A 17,604-nucleotide genomic window follows, 5' to 3' on the forward strand; every position below is an offset into this window, starting at 1 on the left:
TTGCACTTTTTGAAAGTTTGAGAATTCAATCGCACTTTTAAGACAAAGTTTTAGGACTTAATTGTACTTTTTGAAAGTTTTATGACTCAATTACAATTTTGTGATAAGTTTTATGACTTCCAATGCACTTATCCCTAGACATAAAGAATCATACATAGATGATTCTACTGTGCATTTTACTAGTAATGAGTTACAATCATGCATACACTATCCATGGTTATATTCCTAGCCGAAGGATTTCGGGGAAAATTGTCCAAAAAGTCCTATACCTATTGTACGACAGCCAATTTGGTCATAAACCTTTCAGATGTGTCAATTCGATCATAAACCTACTGCACGGCGGCCAATTCAGTCCTAAACCTTTCAATTGTGCTAATTCAGTCTTAAACTTTTTGACGATTTGTTAATTTATTCCTATATCTTTTAACAATTTGTCAATATAGTCCTTTGGCAATTTTCGGTCAAAATTACCCGGAAAGAATACATTGGCAAATCGTTAAAAGTTTAAGACTAAATTGTCACAGTTTAAAGGTTTATAACTACATTGGCTGCCGTACAATAGGTTTGGGACTAAATTGATACAATTGAAAGGTTTAAGATTTAAATGACCGCCATACAATAGGTTTAGGACTTTTTGAACAATTATCCCTTATCCAAGGATTTCGCTAGATCTGCTTCTCTCAAATAGAAGTTGCTCACTTCATACATCCATCACACCATGTATCATCGACACGTGTTGTTGCAAACCAACGACAATTCCAATACGAAGTTAGTTTCTTTCGTAACGCGTCAATCGCTTTCTTGAAAAGTCGTCCGTTTGCTTTTCCACATCGACCATGCAATTGATACATAAAATATTTTTCTCATTATATGGAGGTGTCACTATTGAGAGGGCGCTTCTTTCTTTGAAAAGGAGGATTCAACTTATCCAGGGCAATCCCAAATTCAATTGGCCAGGATGAATGAGCAATTTAAATTAGGAGTATCTATCTGCATTGATTTAAAGTCTGCATGTGGAAATTTTGCTCAAGTTTGACTTTTGCTGTTGATATTATTCTTATTATAATCAAATAAGCCCTGCTGGCACATGCTACCACCAACAAATAATGCATTCATAAGTATGAATTTCTTGGAATTCCTTATTCGTCAGGGGATTTGATCCATCATACAAAGTCATCGCCATGATCAAATCTCACTATTTTCGCCAACAACCTGTTATTCTGCTCTCTCACGAAATACTGACTACTAGAATAGAACTCAAACTCATAAAATGGAAACAACAAATAAATCATAGACCAAAGAGATAGTCCTAGTTGGGGCGAGTGCAATCAATCCTAATCTCGCCCTGGTTCCCGGTCTTGACCCCGACCCGACCCATCTTCGTGATCGCGGTGATGAAGGCCTGTTGGAACGCCGCGTTGTTCGACGCGAACAGGTTGACCGTGGCCCTCGATCTCGGATCGCTGAACAGCGCCTGGTCGGAGACGAAGAGGCCCTTTCCTTGTTGGAGGTTCTTGAAGTAGGCGTTGTCGAACGTCTGAGGCGTTGTGGGGTCCATGTTGATGGCGATTCGGGGGTCCACGTTGATCGGGCACATCTGCCTCAGCTGCAGTGCGTAACTGAAGTTCAGGGTCGGGTCGATCCGGCTTGTTGGGCTGAAGCTGTAGATCCGCTTGGAGAATTTGCCGCAGTGAGAGAAACCGATTGTGTGCGCACCTACATACGCAACGGTTACACTGCTAATGTGACGTTACCCAGGAAAAATCAGCTTTAGCGTTTGCAATTGAATAATTTTGTGCACTTGTCAATGACAACCGGTTTAATAGTTACATAAGACATTCCATCATGAAAGATAGTGTGATTATTTTAGGACCATGATAAACATTAGACTACAAACATCTGAGCTATGATATGTTATTTACATGATACTATAGCTAATTTAGTGGCCTACAATGCTTACCTAGTGGTCTAGCATAACATTGCTCCAATAAGAGGCCATTGGGTATCTATGAACACTATTCTTCCACTTCCTATGATTATAATTAGATGATCGACAAGGATGTGTTGCATAAAGTGAAAGTTGTCATGCAACTTTAATTGAAGGCTTACCCAATGTATGCAAAAACCAATTTTCTCTTTCATGTAGATTTTGCAAAGTACATTAAAAAGAAAAGATTAGAGCTTATGCTGCATTAATTCTGTAAGGTGAAATTAATTACCTGATAAGGCGATCATATCGGTTTGGGAGAGACCGTTAGAAGCGAACATAGTATTGAGCTGGTCCAAATTGAAACCAGGCTGAGGAAGCTTGCGTTGAACACTGGCTTCAGTTGATATTCTCCCATCACGTCTCCCCAATTCAACACTATAGAATGGCCCCCCTGCCTACACAAAAGTTTCAAAATTTTGCTAAGAATAGCTAGTGATTTATAACATGATCGTGCGACATTATCAAGATTGCTTAGAAAAAAAATAAGAATAAAAATGAAGAAAATCAATTGCAATTGTTAGTAATTTAACAGGGAAAAAGTGGCGTTGGGTGGTGCTTGTGGTCGATCACACTTCCATACATAATATTTATGTGGAGGAGGGAGAAAAGGACAACCATTTTGAAAGTGACCCGATGGTTTTCTTAGCGTAACAAGAAAAGAAATTTATATTAAAAAAAATGTAAATGATTAGACTAGTATTTTTGTACAAAACAAAAAGCATATTATAATTTCGTCATCTTGTGGAATAGAGTAGCATATTGGCATATTCTTAGTACGTAGTCGAGCACTCTATAAGAGTTCGAAAACTATGTGCCTCTAAAGTAATTTTTTTTAAAATAAATTCTCGAGTTTAATATGAATAGTCTGCTTTTGATTGGATCGGAAAAGTTAGATCGATGATCGATTTTGCGAAATGAACAGAGTTTGGAAAAAGGATTGGGAAAATACCTACAAAAATCACAAACTATACCACTTATGATAAATTTACCATGAATTTTTTTTTGTGACACAAAAAATTTCAAACTATGCCACTTGTGACATATTTACCCTACAATACTTTGGCCCATGGGCATTTTTGTCTTTTTCCTTTTTCTGTTTTTTTTTTCTTTTCTTCTCTCTTCCCTCCCCCGGCCATGGCGGAGGGAAGCCGGCGAGGGCTGCCTTTGCTGGATCCGACGATGGCGACCCTCGCCGGGGTTGGGTGACCCTTGCCGGATCCGGCGAAGGCAGCCCTCACCGGCTTCCCTCCACCATGGCCGGCAGAGGGAGGAGAGAAGAAAAGAAAAAAAAAGAAAAAAAAAGAAAAACGAAAAAGGCGAAAATGTCCATGGGCCAAAGTATTGTGGGGTAAATATGTCACAAGTGGCATAGTTTGGGGTTTTTTGTATCACAAAAAAAGTTCAGGGTAAATTTATCACAAGTGGCATAGTTTGGGGTTTTTCGTATCACAAAAATAAGTTCATGGTAAATTTGTCACAAGTGGCGTAGTTTGGGATTTTTGATGGTATTTTTCCAAAAGAATTTGGTGGAGGGTCCTTATCATACCAACGAAACGATATCTCTAGTGGCAAGAGCCAAGATGTCGGCACAAGAGACTTTGTTCTTGCACTGAGGAACACTATCCACTGCTGCCTTGGCTTTGATCACCGTGTCGAACCCGTCGCCGGCGAGCGACAGATCATCGGGATGGTCTTTCTCGGCAGTGTTGGTGGGCGACGCTATGAGGACCGAAGCATCACATCCCTAATCAAATCCCCAAAAGACAAAGAAAATCAACAATCACAACATTAAGTATAGAAGCTAACGAATTTATGGCCCGATGTATAGAATTCTGTTTATCGAAAGCTGACCCTGACGAAGCAGTCGTGGAAGTATAGGCGGAGTGTCGCGGGGGCGGTGACGAAGGTCTGCTGGAACTTCTTGGTCACGGCCGACCGGACCAGGGACTCGACGTTTGGGCACGTGTTCTGGTAGAAACCCGTGCTGAGCTGAGCCGAAACCACGCTCAACAGAAGAGCAAAGCTCAGGGACGACACCAGAAGAAACCTAGGAGCCTCCATTGTCTTCTGAAGAAGAAGATGATGATGATGATGATGCCTGTTTCGCGTTGTTGCTTCACATGCCGATGGGTTTGGCCATGAACCCTAAGCTCACCTATTTATACCCAAGATCTGGAGAAAAAAACCCTGAAGGCTTTAAAGAAACTGGGGAATGATTCAGCGGAACGTGGTGGCGGGGGATTAGAGAAAGATTTTCTTGGCAGGTCACACACTGCACAGTGGATGAACATGCTGGTGCTCTTCGGATTGAGGTGGGAATGTGGCAAGAAGGGAAAGCATTTGTTTATATGGCTATGTAGGCATGTCGTGTTCATGCAAATAAACAACGTTAAAGATAACGAGGCTCGCACATGAACATGACGACGAGCCGGCCTCTCTGGAACGAGTTCATCTGCTTCCTTTCTTTCTTCTCATCTTGTGGGCTTGGTAGGACCACGAAGCATGTAAGCCTGCATACATGCAATTAAAGCAAGGAATAGCAAAAATTAATTTGCTTTCAATTATATGCACACTGACAAACATGCAGAAGATTCTCATGCATGGGGTTTTTTTTTAAACTAAGTCAAGTTCTTCTTCATTAGCACCCCGAATCACGAAAGGACGAGACCTAAAACCAGGTCCCTCCAAAGTTATGGTCGTTGATCATGTGATTTGTACAGTGTTAACTTATGCCATTGCGCAAATTGGGGAAATCCCCTACTTTTCTCATTAAATTGTCTGCATAATATAGTACAAGTGTGGGGATACAAGAAGGAAGTAAATAAATATTAAAGGAAATAAACATAGTGGATCTACAGATACAAAAATTTCATATTTACACTTTATATCTACAGTAGGCAACTATCTGGAGTGGGAAATGAATCTCTATTTAAGGGGAAAATTACAAAAAAAGTCTTAAATCTATTGCAATTGTGCCAATTTAGTCATAAATCTTTTCTTTTTGCCTATTGAGTCCTAAACCTTTTGCATTTATGTCATGCCGTCCATCCTGCATATTTTGGCTGGAAATCGCTGACATAGACGCTAGCCATCCTACGTGGGACGGTTAGCGGTGACGTGGACATTTTTAAATAAATATTTTATTAAAATTTTCAATTTATTTTTTATTTTTCCTTTTTTTTTCTCTCTTTCTTTTTTTTTTTCCTTCCCTTCTTCCTCTTCCTGGTCATTGAACCTCGGCGATCTGCTTAGGCGAGGGCCGGCGAGGTCGCTGGCTACTAGCAAGGGGGAGCCTCGTTCGGTGACAACGAGGGCACTAGCGAGGCTCACCTTTGCCGGCCCTCGCCTCTGGCTAGTTGTCAAGGTCCGGCGACGGTTAATGGAAGAAGGGAAGAAAACAAAGAAAGAGATAGAAAAGAAAAAAAGGAAAAATAAAAGAATAAATAAATCAATCAATCAAAAAATTATTAAAATATTTTAAAATCGTCCACGTTAGCGTCGGCTGCATCACGTAGGACGGCCGGCATCCATGTTAGTGATTTCCAACTAAAATTGGCCGGATGAACTAAATTGATACAAATGCAAAAGATTTACGACTCAATTCACAAAAAAAAAAGGTGTATGACTAAATTGGTACAAGTGTAATATTTTTAGGACTTTTACGGTAATTCTCTATTATTCAAGTATTCCAACCGAAGTTATAGGATAGTCGGCGGTGACTGAATTGTCACATCAAATTAGTTAGGCGGGATTTGGCTGAGAGAATTTGATTACACTTTCCCTCAAATATTTGGGACCAAATTGATTTTGTTAAAAGGTTTAGAAATCGATTGATTTATGTACAATAGATTCAGGAATGAGTGAGCAATTTTTCCGTCAAAATTTGGCCAAGCCTGTCGTCACCGCCGGCCAACATATGTTAGTTCTGACATGCGGATCGCCTTGTAAGAAAGCCAATTTAGCAAAGAACTTTCCCTTTTTATTAAGAGAAAAACATTTTGTTATTAAATTAAGTGAAAGCAACAGACTGCTCGATTGGGCCCAATTTGGTCAGGGACATGCGAGCCCAATGAGGACCTAGACGCTGTGCTAGGCCTGCGATGACACCGTGAAATGGTCCCGATAGCGCGAGATTGAGCTTTGTAAGCCTAGATCTGATATTCTCTAACCCTTGTGTTGTGCATCACTTTAAACACTTTCGAGTCAATTTCGCACCATTTCCCTTATGCTATGTATCGTTCCCCTTTTAAGGTAAGATTTGCTTATAGATAAACTCCCAAATTTCTCATTTAGGCAATGTTTGCTCTAAGCTTTCTCTCTTGTGATTTTGGCTCTCTTGAACAGAAAATCTCCCTCATTAGATGTTTTCTTGTTCTTGGGGTGATTTTCTTGCAGGTGTTAAAGCTACTTCAGGCAAGGGACTAATCTTTAAGAAAAAAATTAGAAAATTTGCATGTATAGGTCGTAACAATGTTGAAATAATTTTTGAAATTATGAAACCCTGTCGTATGCTACTAGATGTAAAAATAAAACTTGATAGAAAATAGACCATTGTTCTATTGAAATTAATTATGAAACAGCCACATTTTGTAACAAAATAAGCCCTTCTGTTGTTGAAATCAATATGGATATGATTTAGATTATTAAAGTGTGATTGTTATACTGCTTCATTAAAACTTGAAGTTACGGGAAGTTGAGGAGAATATATTGAAGTGTTTGCATCTGTAGAAAGTCCCGTTAAATAAATCAAGGGACAAGTGCACAACAAGTCCTAAAACTTGTCACAAAAGTGCATTTGAGTCCTAAAACTTGCAAAAAGTGTAATCGAGTCCTAAAACTTGTCAAATTAGTTCAATCGAGTCCTAAACTTAACACCGTTAAATTTACTAACGGAAAATATTGACGTGGCGCTGACGTGTAATATTTTATTACTTTCTTAAGACACTTAGTAATGATGTGGCATCTAACAAGCGCCACGTCAGCAAAAATAAAATAAAAATTAAATTAGAAAAAAGCTATAACAAAAAAAAACCAACTAGCGGCTGTGGCGGTGGCCAAACCCTCGCCGGTGGCCGCCGCCATAGCCACCGAGAAGGCCCGGCGGCTGTGGCGGTGGCCATCGACGAGGGCTTGGCCACCGCCACAGTTGCTGGTCCTTGGTTTTTTGTCCTTTTTTTGTTTTTGTTTTTGTTTTTTTATAGCTTTTTCTAATTTAATTTACATTTTTTTCAATTTTTCTGACGTGGCGCTTGTTGGACGCCACGTGTCTCAAGAAAATTAATAAAATAAGACATGTCAGCGCCACGTCAGCATTTTCCGTTAGTAAATTAGACAGTGTTAAGTTTAGGACTCGATTGAACCAATTTGACAAGTTTTAGGACTCGATTACACTTTTTGCAAGTTTTAGGACTCAAATGCACTTTTGTGACAAGTTTTAGGACTTGTAGTGCACTTGTCCCATAAAATCAACTCCAGGTATATGTACTGAGGGGACCAAGTCGATGAATAGGAGGAGTGGAGGCACCAGAGGTCTGTCTATCCTTTAACTGAGGCTAGACTTGCTAAATGAATGGGTGGGGTCGGATCGGGTCATAAGTGGTTTGATCCAAATTGACTTATTAACCGGTATATATCCCACTTATTTGTAATGCAAATTCTCGACCCATATCTGACCCAGCCCACATTGCTCAAACAATTTCATATTTTACCAAATTAAGAAAACTTGTTTCTTACGACTTTTTAAAAAAAATTATGTCGTTAAAAAATTCCACACAATACAAATCTAGTGGACAATTTTTATAATTTTAAAAAATTGATTTTTTATATTTTTACATATTTATATTTTCTTTTCTCTTTTTCTTTCTTTATTTTCCTTTATTTTCCTTCTATGTATGGCGAGGGCTGTGACCCTCAACTGCGTCGGTGAGGGTTGACTGGCCCTCACCTATGACCAGCAAGGATCACCGTCGACCCTCGCCGGACTTCATAAAAAAAAAAAGGAAAAGAAAGAAAGAAAAATAAAAAATAAAATAAGATAAAATAAAAAATATTTAAAAAATTCAGAAATTTTTGTAAAAAATAAAAATTATAAAAATTGTCCGGACATCTCCAACTCCACCTAATATGGGTTAGAAATGGGTTGATTATCAATCCATGTAAAATCCATTAAGTTGTTACACAACTCATTTATAACCCACTTAAGTATATTTTTAAAACGTAAGACAACCCATTTACAACCTGCATTATCAAATATGGTTTCTAGACCCATTTCGTCACCTCTAACCAAGGCCCTATGCATGTGACTACTTTCAGTAATTATTTTTGAAAATTATAGAAGTTATTGAAAAATGATTTGTTGATAAAACTGACTCCGCCTTTCAAAATATTTGACATCCATACGTTGAATGTCACTGGTTGGATTTTGGAATGTTGATTAAAAATATGAGATTAGATGATCGAAGGTCCTTGCATTAAGAACTAAAAATTACATCGGAATCGAGCATCTCATGATTATGCACGCAAAAAATGCATAAAGGTGCGCTTTGTTATGAATAGCATGTGATATTGAAAATGCATCTGTTTAAAGAAATCACCCGCTGCCTTGAAATTACATGTTCCTGGGAAATCATAGGCTGTCTTGATTCTGCACCGCTGACTTAAGAAAAAAAAATTATTTTCCATTTCTGATTCTTGTTCCCAGAATCAAGAAGCAACTTTTTTTTACTAATTGATTTTGTTCCAAAACTTATTCTTGGAACAAATTTTTGCAAATTTGTGCCTGGGAACAAAATATTTACCAAACGGATTTCTGTTCCAAAACTAATTCTAGGAATAAAAGAATAGAAATAGTTACTATTTGGCCGGTTGCCAAACGCGCCCTAACGCGCTACTCACTTAATTTAATATAATTTTCCTTTAAGTATAGAATTTTGTGAATGCCTTTATCTATTATGTCGATGAATAAATTTAGTTTTGCCATTAAAATTACTTGCAATTAATGAGCCACTACTTGTGATTAATGCTCTATCTCCAATAAATACATGGATTACTAGTTGAATAACCCTCCACTTTGCATGGGTCCACGATAGAATTGAGAAATGGGAAAATTAACCGATCCTAGAATCATATGAATGTCAATTAAACTTTAAACTTTTCAATTTTATCAATTTAGTTCTAAACTTTTGTGAGAAATTTTGATATATTCATTTCGGTTATTTTTCCTGAAATTGCTTACATGGCAACTAGTCATAGCTGGCCATTTTGTGTGGCACACCACCACGTTAGCGATTTTTGACAAAAAATTAGCTTGAAGGATTACGTTGTAACTTTGCATAAAGGTTTACGACTAAATTATCAAAATTGAAAAGTTTAGAACTGAATTGACGTCCTTACAATAAGTTTATGAATGATTTAATAATTCCCCATTAAGAAATCATTTTGGCAAGTAATTTGTGTTAGAAAGTCCAACCCCAAAACTTAACACTACAAAAAAATATGAATTTTGCGACGAAAATTTGCGACGAAAATTTTTCGTCGCTAATTTGCAACAAACTTTGCGACGGATTTCTAATTCCGTCGCAAATTAGCGACGAAAATTTTCCGTCGCAAATTTGCGACGGATTTTGCGACGGATTTATTTTCCGTCGCAAATTTGTGACGGAAAATAAATCCGTCGCAAATTCCGTCGCAAATTTGCGACGGAAAATAAATCCGTCGCAAAATTCGTCACAAATTAGTGACGGAAAAATTCCGTCGCAAATTTGCGACAGAAAATCAATCCGTCGCAAAATTGGTCACAAATTAGCGACAGAAAAATTCCGTCGCAAATTCCGTCACTAATTTGCGACGGAAAATAAATCCGTCGCAAAATTCGTCGCAAATTTGCGACGGAAAATTTTCGTCGCTAATTCCGTCGCAAATTAGTGACGACTAATTTTCCGTCGCAAATTTGCGACAAATTTTGTGACGGATTTATTTTTCGTTGCTAATTTGTGCAACAAAATTTACCATTTTGCGACGAAAGTAGAGACGAATTGGATGATTGTCACAAGTTCAAATTCAAAAGAGATTGGACGATTTGCTACACATCCAATTCTAAGAGAGATTAGATATTACAAATTCAAATTAGATAAGAACATCTATTATAAACTCAAGATATTAGATAATCTCTTAAAATGTTCTCGTCCCAAATAAGCTTTTTTAGATTCGATAGGTGCAAATCTTATCTTCTTCTTTTTTTCAAGACTTAGATATAGATAACGCAGATATCTATTTAGTTGAATATGGCGGTTTCCTCCGCACGTAGCTCTTATGTATGCGTAAATATATGGGTAAATAAATTATAGCAATTTTCAAATAGATCGGAATCGGGTGGATGTATGAAATGTAAAGTCAATGTATCTATATGGGGATATCTATAGGAGATCATATAAAAGAGATATTCTTATTTAGACCTAACCAATTTGATCTAACCAATTAGATGAATTATTTCTAAAGGGTTACATCCGAATGATGAGTGAATAGAGGGCATGCATTCCATTAGAGAAATATTTAGAAGATTCCCTATATTTCGTTTAATTGATTGTAATTGATATTTTCCCTTTTAGATAGTCATCCTATAAAACCGATAAATAGGTTCGTATACTCTTCATTTGACAATGATATATATATATATATTGCTCTTAATTTTTTTTATCACATTCTTGACTTGGTATCAGAGCCCTATTGTTATTTGAGAAAGCGTCAATCGAGTCTGTTTGTAACAACGACATCCACATCAGTCATGTTTCTCCACAGTGTTCGTAATGCTAGTCACATCGGCCCATTTCGCAACAACCTCCCGTAGTTGTTTGACATTCCTCCGCTGCTCTAATGAAAAAAAAAAATCACCAGACTTGTCGCCCTTAGATGAATTAGATCATGACATTTACTAATTAGTCAAATATGAGTAATGTGTCATTGTAAGAAGCATATCTACTCAAAGTTCCGATGGAATTAGCGACGGATTTGAAAAATTGGTCGGTATAAACATTTCCGTCGGTAATTCCGTTGCAAATTAGCGACGGATTTGAAAAAATGGGCGCCAGTGTGCCGCAAAGATCACTTCCGTCGCAAATTAGCGACGGAAAATAAATTCGTCGCAAGATTTGGAAAATGCTCTTTATTTTTGGAATCTATCCCAAAATCAGTCGCAAATTTATGACGGAAAAATAAGTCCGTCGCAAATTTGCGACGGAAAAAAAAATCTGTCGCAAAAATTTGCGACGGAAACAAAATCTATCGCAAATTTGCGACGAAAAAAAAATCCGTCGCAAAAATTTACAACGGAAACAAAATCCGTCGCAAAAATTTGCGACGAAATATGAAGTTCGTCGCAAATTTAATTAAAAAAAGTGCGCCCCAAAGTCCCGCCCTGACCCCCAATTTCTCTCTCTCTCGCTCACTGTTCTCCCTCTCTCTCGCTCTTCTCCTTCTCCTTCTCGCTTCTGCTTCTTCCCTCTCCCCCACACCCCCAAACCTCTCGCGATCGCGCTTCCTCCCGCGACTCCTCCTCGCCCATGGCCTCCGGAGCCCTAGAGGCCGCGGAGCCCCAAGGGGCGGCGGCTCCTCCCCCCGTCGAGGGCAAGGAGGAGGAGCTCCCCGAGAAATCAGAGGTGGAGGAGGCAGATCAAGTGGACCGAGAGATCGCCGCTCCGGAGGAGAAGGAGGCCGAGGCTTCCGACGAGGAGGCCTCGGCCGAAGATGACGACGGGGACGACGACGCCCCCCCGAAAGGGAAGGAGAGCGAGGAGAATCCGAAAGGAGGGAGCTCCGTGGAGAAACAGGGCGTGCCCAAGAGGAGGAGGAAATCGAGCGCGGCGAAGAATAAGCAGAGCTCTCATTTCAGCCTCCAGTCGCACCGTCTCGGTGCGCACATGGACGGCCTCGCTCGAGCAAGCTCTCCACCGTCTCGGCTGCCGCGACCTGCTCACCCCTCAGCTCGTCGCCCGCGTGATCGACCCTTTCCTGATCCCCCACCCCTCGCTCGCCCTCGGCTTCTTCGACTGGGCCTCCCAGCAGCCCGGCTTCGCTCACGACCCCCTCACGTACCGCTCCGTCCTCAAGTCCCTCTCCGCTTCCCGACAGTCCAACGCCGTCGAGGCCCTGTTGAAGCGGGTCAGGGCCCGCGGGATCAGCCTCGACGCCTCGGCATACGGGCACGTCATCGCCTGTTTCGTCAGGAACAAGAGGACCCACGACGGGTTTTTGGTTTTCAGCGAGATTGGTTCGTTAGTTGGGGACGTTGGGCCCGACGTGTGTAACTTGCTTCTGGCTGCCCTCGCGTCTGATGGGTATATCGATAATGCAAGGAAGGTGTTCGATGAAATGATGCAGTGGGGTGTTCGTTTGAGCACTCTGGGATTGGGCGTGTTCTTGTGGAAGTTTTGTGGTAATGGGGAAATTTCCGAGGTTCTGAGCGCGTTAGATGAAGTTAGGAGGCGTAATGCAGGGATTAACGGGTCAGTTATTGCCGTTTTGGTAGTTCATGGTCTTTGTCAAGCTTCAAGGGTATCAGAGGCTCTCTCTGGGTGCTGGACGAGCTGAGAAGTAGAAGCTGCAAACCTGATTTTATGGCGTATAGAATTGTTGCGGAAGCTTTTCGAGAAATGGGTGATGTGGTGCAGAAAGAGAGAGTTTTGAAGTTGAAGCGGAAGTTAGGAGTAGCTCCGAGGGCGAATGACTATAAAGAGTTTTTATTTACTCTGATTTCTGAAAGACTAATGAAGGAAGCCTCAGAGTTGGGTGAAGTCATCGTTAGTGGGGACTTTCCCCTGGAGGATAAATTGTCGCTAAATTCGATCATGAATAATGTTAATGGCAAAAGTAAAATTTTTTTATGGCAAATTAGCGACGAATTTTGCCACAAATAAGTTCGTCGTAAATTACTGACCAAATTTTTTTTTTTTGCAAATTAGCGACAAATTTTGCGACGAATAATTAGCGACGAATTTTGCGACGGATAATTAGCGACGAAATGTGCGACTAAATTTGTGACGAAATTTGCGTCGATATTTGCGACGAATTTTGCGACTACATTTGCGACGAAATTTGCTACGAATAAAGTTCATGGCTAATTTGCGACGAAATTTGCGACGAATTTCGCGACGAAATTCGCGACGAATTTTGCGACGAAATTCGCGACGAATTATTCGCGACGAATTTTGCGACGAAATTTGCGATGAATTTGGCGACGAATTTTGCGACGAAATTTGCAACGAATTTTGCGACGAATTATTTGCGACGAATTTTGCGACGGATAGTGTTTGTGGCTAATTTGCGACGAATTATTTGCGATGAATTTTGCGACGAATTATTGTCCGTCGCAAATTTGCGACGAATTTTGCGACGAATTTTTGTCCGTCGCAAATTTGTGACGAAAATTGAAATTTTCCGTCGCAAATTCGATTTGCGACGGATTTTTCCAAATTTTTCGTCGCAAAAATCATGTTTTTTTGTAGTGTAAGCTGATAGGTAGAGAAAGACCACATGTATATAAAGAGTATATTATTAAGCCTATTGACACATGGAATTTGACGAACGGGTGAACACACATGGAAAATAAACTGGGGCAGAACCTAAAGCTTAAGCTAATAGGTGGATGGTGTTTGCATGTACATAGATAACATGTATATTTCAACATAATATCAGAGCAAGAGGTCATGCATTCAAATCTTCTAGACTTTATTTATCTCCTCTATTACATATTTCCACACCTATGGCTTAGGCCAAAAGTTCAACCTACGCATAAGAGAGTGTTAAAATATTTAAATATCAAATCACGATTTCATCCAAAAGCTTAAAATAATAGGTGGATAGAAACTTCATGTACATAAAGAGTAAATAAATCCTATCGTCAAGCGACATGGGCAAAATCAACTCTTCATAAAAACTAGCTAATGAATACATGTCGTTTGACGGTAGTACCTCATTTTCATTTCATCTCCGATGGATTATTGAGTTTACTGTTTCCCGAACATCAGCTCAATAGAACGACACTTAACGAAAGGATGTTTAATGTCGACTTGCATATCTGGGACATATCCTAAGTCATCACAATGAAAATCCAGACAGAGGAAAGGATAACAAAAAAAGAAAAAAAAAACGAAACAGGCTCTTATTGATTGTTATGGAAAAGTATCATGTATAATACGATAGAACATTAAGAGACCTTAAAAAGTCCTCCATTAGCCTTTAGAAAATCAAAGAGTCAAGTTATCACAATTTACCCTTGTCTATATACGTTGAAAAAATTGTCTAATCAATTATAAATTTATTATATGAATGCCAATTCGATCCCAAACACTTCAATTTTTTCAATCGATTCCTAAAATCTTTGTTCAAAATTCCAACATACACATTCCATTGGTTCATCGAACATTACTCTTTGGCAACTTGTTACCGGATCAATCCGGCTACAAAACAACATTGACCCATCGCCGTACGGATGGAGCTGGATCCAAGGACAGTGCTGACACTGTGACGATGTTACAGATAGAATTGAATTAAGTAACAAGAGCGATGATGATAGTTTCGTTGACTCTGATTGGGTTGCGGGGGGGAGGTGTGGTCAACTCAATCAGGTTGTCAACTGGGAATGTGATCACATGAGTCCATGTCATTGGAAAGAGGAGATGATAGCATCGTCGGTCGATCTGTCAATGTTCAAAAAAACTTGAATCGATGCGTCCACTGAATATAGACTTCGTAACCGGTGGAATATCACCACCGCATTGGACTTGAAGAGCATAAGGGCGCAAATGACAACTATTCTATTTCAGAAATCAATTTCTAGTTAGAAATAGATTTTTATATTTTTATTTCATGATTTAGTTTTTGAGCAAAAATACGTATTTGATAACAACACAAAATGTATGTTCCCCGAAACAAAAATTTGTTTGATAATGATATAAAATTTCTCTTTTTGGCGACCGGTTAGTGGGCGGCGGGCGGCTAGCAGGAGGTGGCGGCGAATGGCGGCGCAGCCAATGCGGAGGATGGTGGCAAGAGACAGCCAACATCGGGCAACGGCGAGATGCAGGCGACAGTTGGCGGCCGGCAGTGGGAGGCAGGTGGTGGCGAGAGGAGGGCGGCGGCCACGACGGTCGGCGGTGGGAGATGATGGCCGGTAGATGGCAGGAGGCGGCGAACGGCAGGTGGGCAACGGCAGGAGGTGGGCGGTGGCGAGAGGAGGGTGGCGGCTGGTGGCGAGAGGCGGACGATGGCCCACAGTGGCCGGCGAACGATGGGAGTTGGCGGACGGCAGGTGGGCGGCGGTGGTCGACAGTTGGGTGACCGGCTAGTAGCAAAGGCGAGCGATGAGAATAATTTTTATTTCTCATTTTTGTTATAGAAATAGAAAAGTAGAAAATTTTTATTTCTCATTTCTGTTTCAAACTTATTTCTGAAATAAAAATTTGTTCCAGAAATAGAAAAATGCAATTGCGTTACCAAACAGATTTCTTTTCTAAACCTGTTTTCAGGAATAGAAAAATAGAAAAATAGAGAAACAGAATGGTTATCATTCGCAGCATAAATATACTTGTAGATCACGTGCCGCATCCATAGCGAAAGGGGATGCCAATAGGTTAAAAGAGCACAAGATATAAAGAAAAAAGAGCAATTGAATGAGCAAATGAAGAAACGAAGATAACATCTGCTGACTTGGCGGATTTTGTGTTAATTTGGCTGTTGATTAGATTCTTTTACGCAGTTCGATGTCTGATTAATACACTGTTTAGCCAGATTGGACCGATATCTTTTGCAACGTCAGAGACGACAGCAAGAGAGATAGCTTCAAACTAGGATTTTGGAAGAGAAAATTTGTATTAGTGTTCATCTACATGCTTTCATGCCTTTCTTAATCAAGTCTTCTACTTGCACAAATTATCTGATTAAGTTCTTCCAATACTAAATCCGTCCAAATCTAACTAATGTGGTTGTTGGACATCGTCTAAGTGTGATGTGAGCAACATTTTGGGAATGTCAATCCCCATATGGAGTCTATCGTGGATAATGTAAAAGGATAAAATATTTTTTTTTTCATTTTCCACTGTGCTTTCAGGTCGGCATTGTCCATTTCATATTCCGGTATGAACCGACGACCATGTCAACTAGATTTGCTGAATTTGGTGTGTCGGAGGGACATGATTAGACAATTGTGCAAGCAAAAGACTACTAGAAAAACATAAGAGAGTAAGGACTTGATTATGTGAAGTACAAGGATAAAGTACGAAATTTTCCTTTGGGAATTGGCCATATTTTCCTTCCCTGGTCGTATTCGGATAAGTGATGGTGGCTTGTATACTAAGAAATATGAATGAATCCACAGGTAAGCTCAAATATATGTTATTATTAATACATAAACTCAATTAAAAGAATTCCTCTCTCTCACTACAAAAAAACTGGGATTTTGCGACGAAAATTTGCGACGAAAAAATTTTCGTCGGAAATTTGCGACGACTTTTGCAACGAAAACTAAAATCGTCGGAAATTAGCGATGAAACACTTTTCGTCGCAAATTTCCGACGAAATTAGCGATGAAACACTTTTCGTTGCAAATTTCCGATGATTTTTGCGACGAAAAATTTTTCGTCGCTAATTTCCGACGATTTTGGCGACGAAAAATTTTTCGTCGCTAATTTCCGATGAATTTTGGCACAGAAATTTATTCATGGCAAAATTCGTTGAAAATTTCCGACGAATTTTGCCACGAATGTAAAGTTTCCGAGCAATTATTGGACTATGTACTATTTTCGTGGCAAAATTCGTGGGAAATTTCCCATGAATTTTGCCACGAAATTCAAACACCCAGTATGATGTCTTTTTTTTTTAAATTCGTGGCAAAATTCGTGGGAAATTTCCGACGAATTTTGCCACGAAATTCAAAACACCCGGTATGTTGGGGGCTTTTTTTAATTCGTGGCAAAATTCATCGGAAATTTCCGACGAATTTTGCCACGAAATTTAAATATGCGGTATGTTGGCGTCTTTTTTAAATTCGTGGCAAAATTCGTTGGAAATTTCCAACGAATTTTGCCACGAATTTAAAGTTTCCGGGCAATTATTGGACTATGTACTATTTTCGTGACAAAATTCGTGGGAAATTTCCAACGAATTTTGCCACGAAATTCAAACACCCGGTATGATGCTTGTTTTTTTAATTTCGTGGGAAAATTCGTGGGAAATTTCCCACGAATTTTTCCACGACTCTGTTTTCGTCGCAAATTACCAACGAAAAATTAAAATTTTTTGTCGCAAAAAATTTCCGACGCCGAATTAGCGACGAATTTTTTTTCGTCGCTAATTTGTCGGAAATTCGTTTTGCCACGAATTTTACCACGAAAAATTACTGACGAATTTTGTCACGATTTTTGCAACGAATAATTAGCGACGAATTTTCCAACGAACTTTGCAACGAAACGAACTTTCCCACGAATTTTGCGACGAAAAAATTTCGTCGCAAATTACCAACGAAAATTTAAATTTTTTGTCGCAAAAATTTGCGACGACGAATTACCAACGAATTTTTGTTCGTCGCTAATTTCGTTGGAAATTCGTTTTCCACGAATTTTGCC

At 39.5% G+C, this 17,604-nt stretch overlaps 2 protein-coding genes across 2 annotated transcripts; one reads left to right on the top strand and one right to left on the bottom strand.

Annotated features, from left to right (window-relative positions):
- Positions 1-1,091: 1,091 nt before the first annotated feature.
- LOC115681780 (peroxidase 45) lies at positions 1,092-4,447 on the bottom strand. The gene is made up of 4 exons (XM_030605854.2): positions 3,842-4,447; positions 3,537-3,734; positions 2,220-2,385; positions 1,092-1,716 (listed from the first exon to the last, which is right to left on the bottom strand). The coding sequence occupies exons 1-4, from the start codon at positions 4,049-4,051 to the stop codon at positions 1,310-1,312; spliced, it is 981 nt and encodes a 326-aa protein (XP_030461714.1). The 5' UTR covers positions 4,052-4,447; the 3' UTR covers positions 1,092-1,309.
- A 7,100-nt stretch (positions 4,448-11,547) lies between these two features.
- On the top strand, positions 11,548-12,574 carry LOC115681828 (pentatricopeptide repeat-containing protein At5g14080-like). The gene is made up of 2 exons (XM_056310414.1): positions 11,548-11,922; positions 11,969-12,574. Exons 1-2 carry the CDS (start codon positions 11,548-11,550, stop codon positions 12,572-12,574), a joined length of 981 nt encoding a protein of 326 aa, XP_056166389.1.
- The last annotated feature ends 5,030 nt before the right edge of the window (positions 12,575-17,604 follow it).

The sequence above is a fragment of the Syzygium oleosum genome, unplaced genomic scaffold (assembly GCF_021117445.2).
Source record: "Syzygium oleosum isolate NSW1041296 unplaced genomic scaffold, Sole_v2.1 Sole_v2.04, whole genome shotgun sequence".
NCBI lineage: Eukaryota > Viridiplantae > Streptophyta > Magnoliopsida > Myrtales > Myrtaceae > Syzygium > Syzygium oleosum.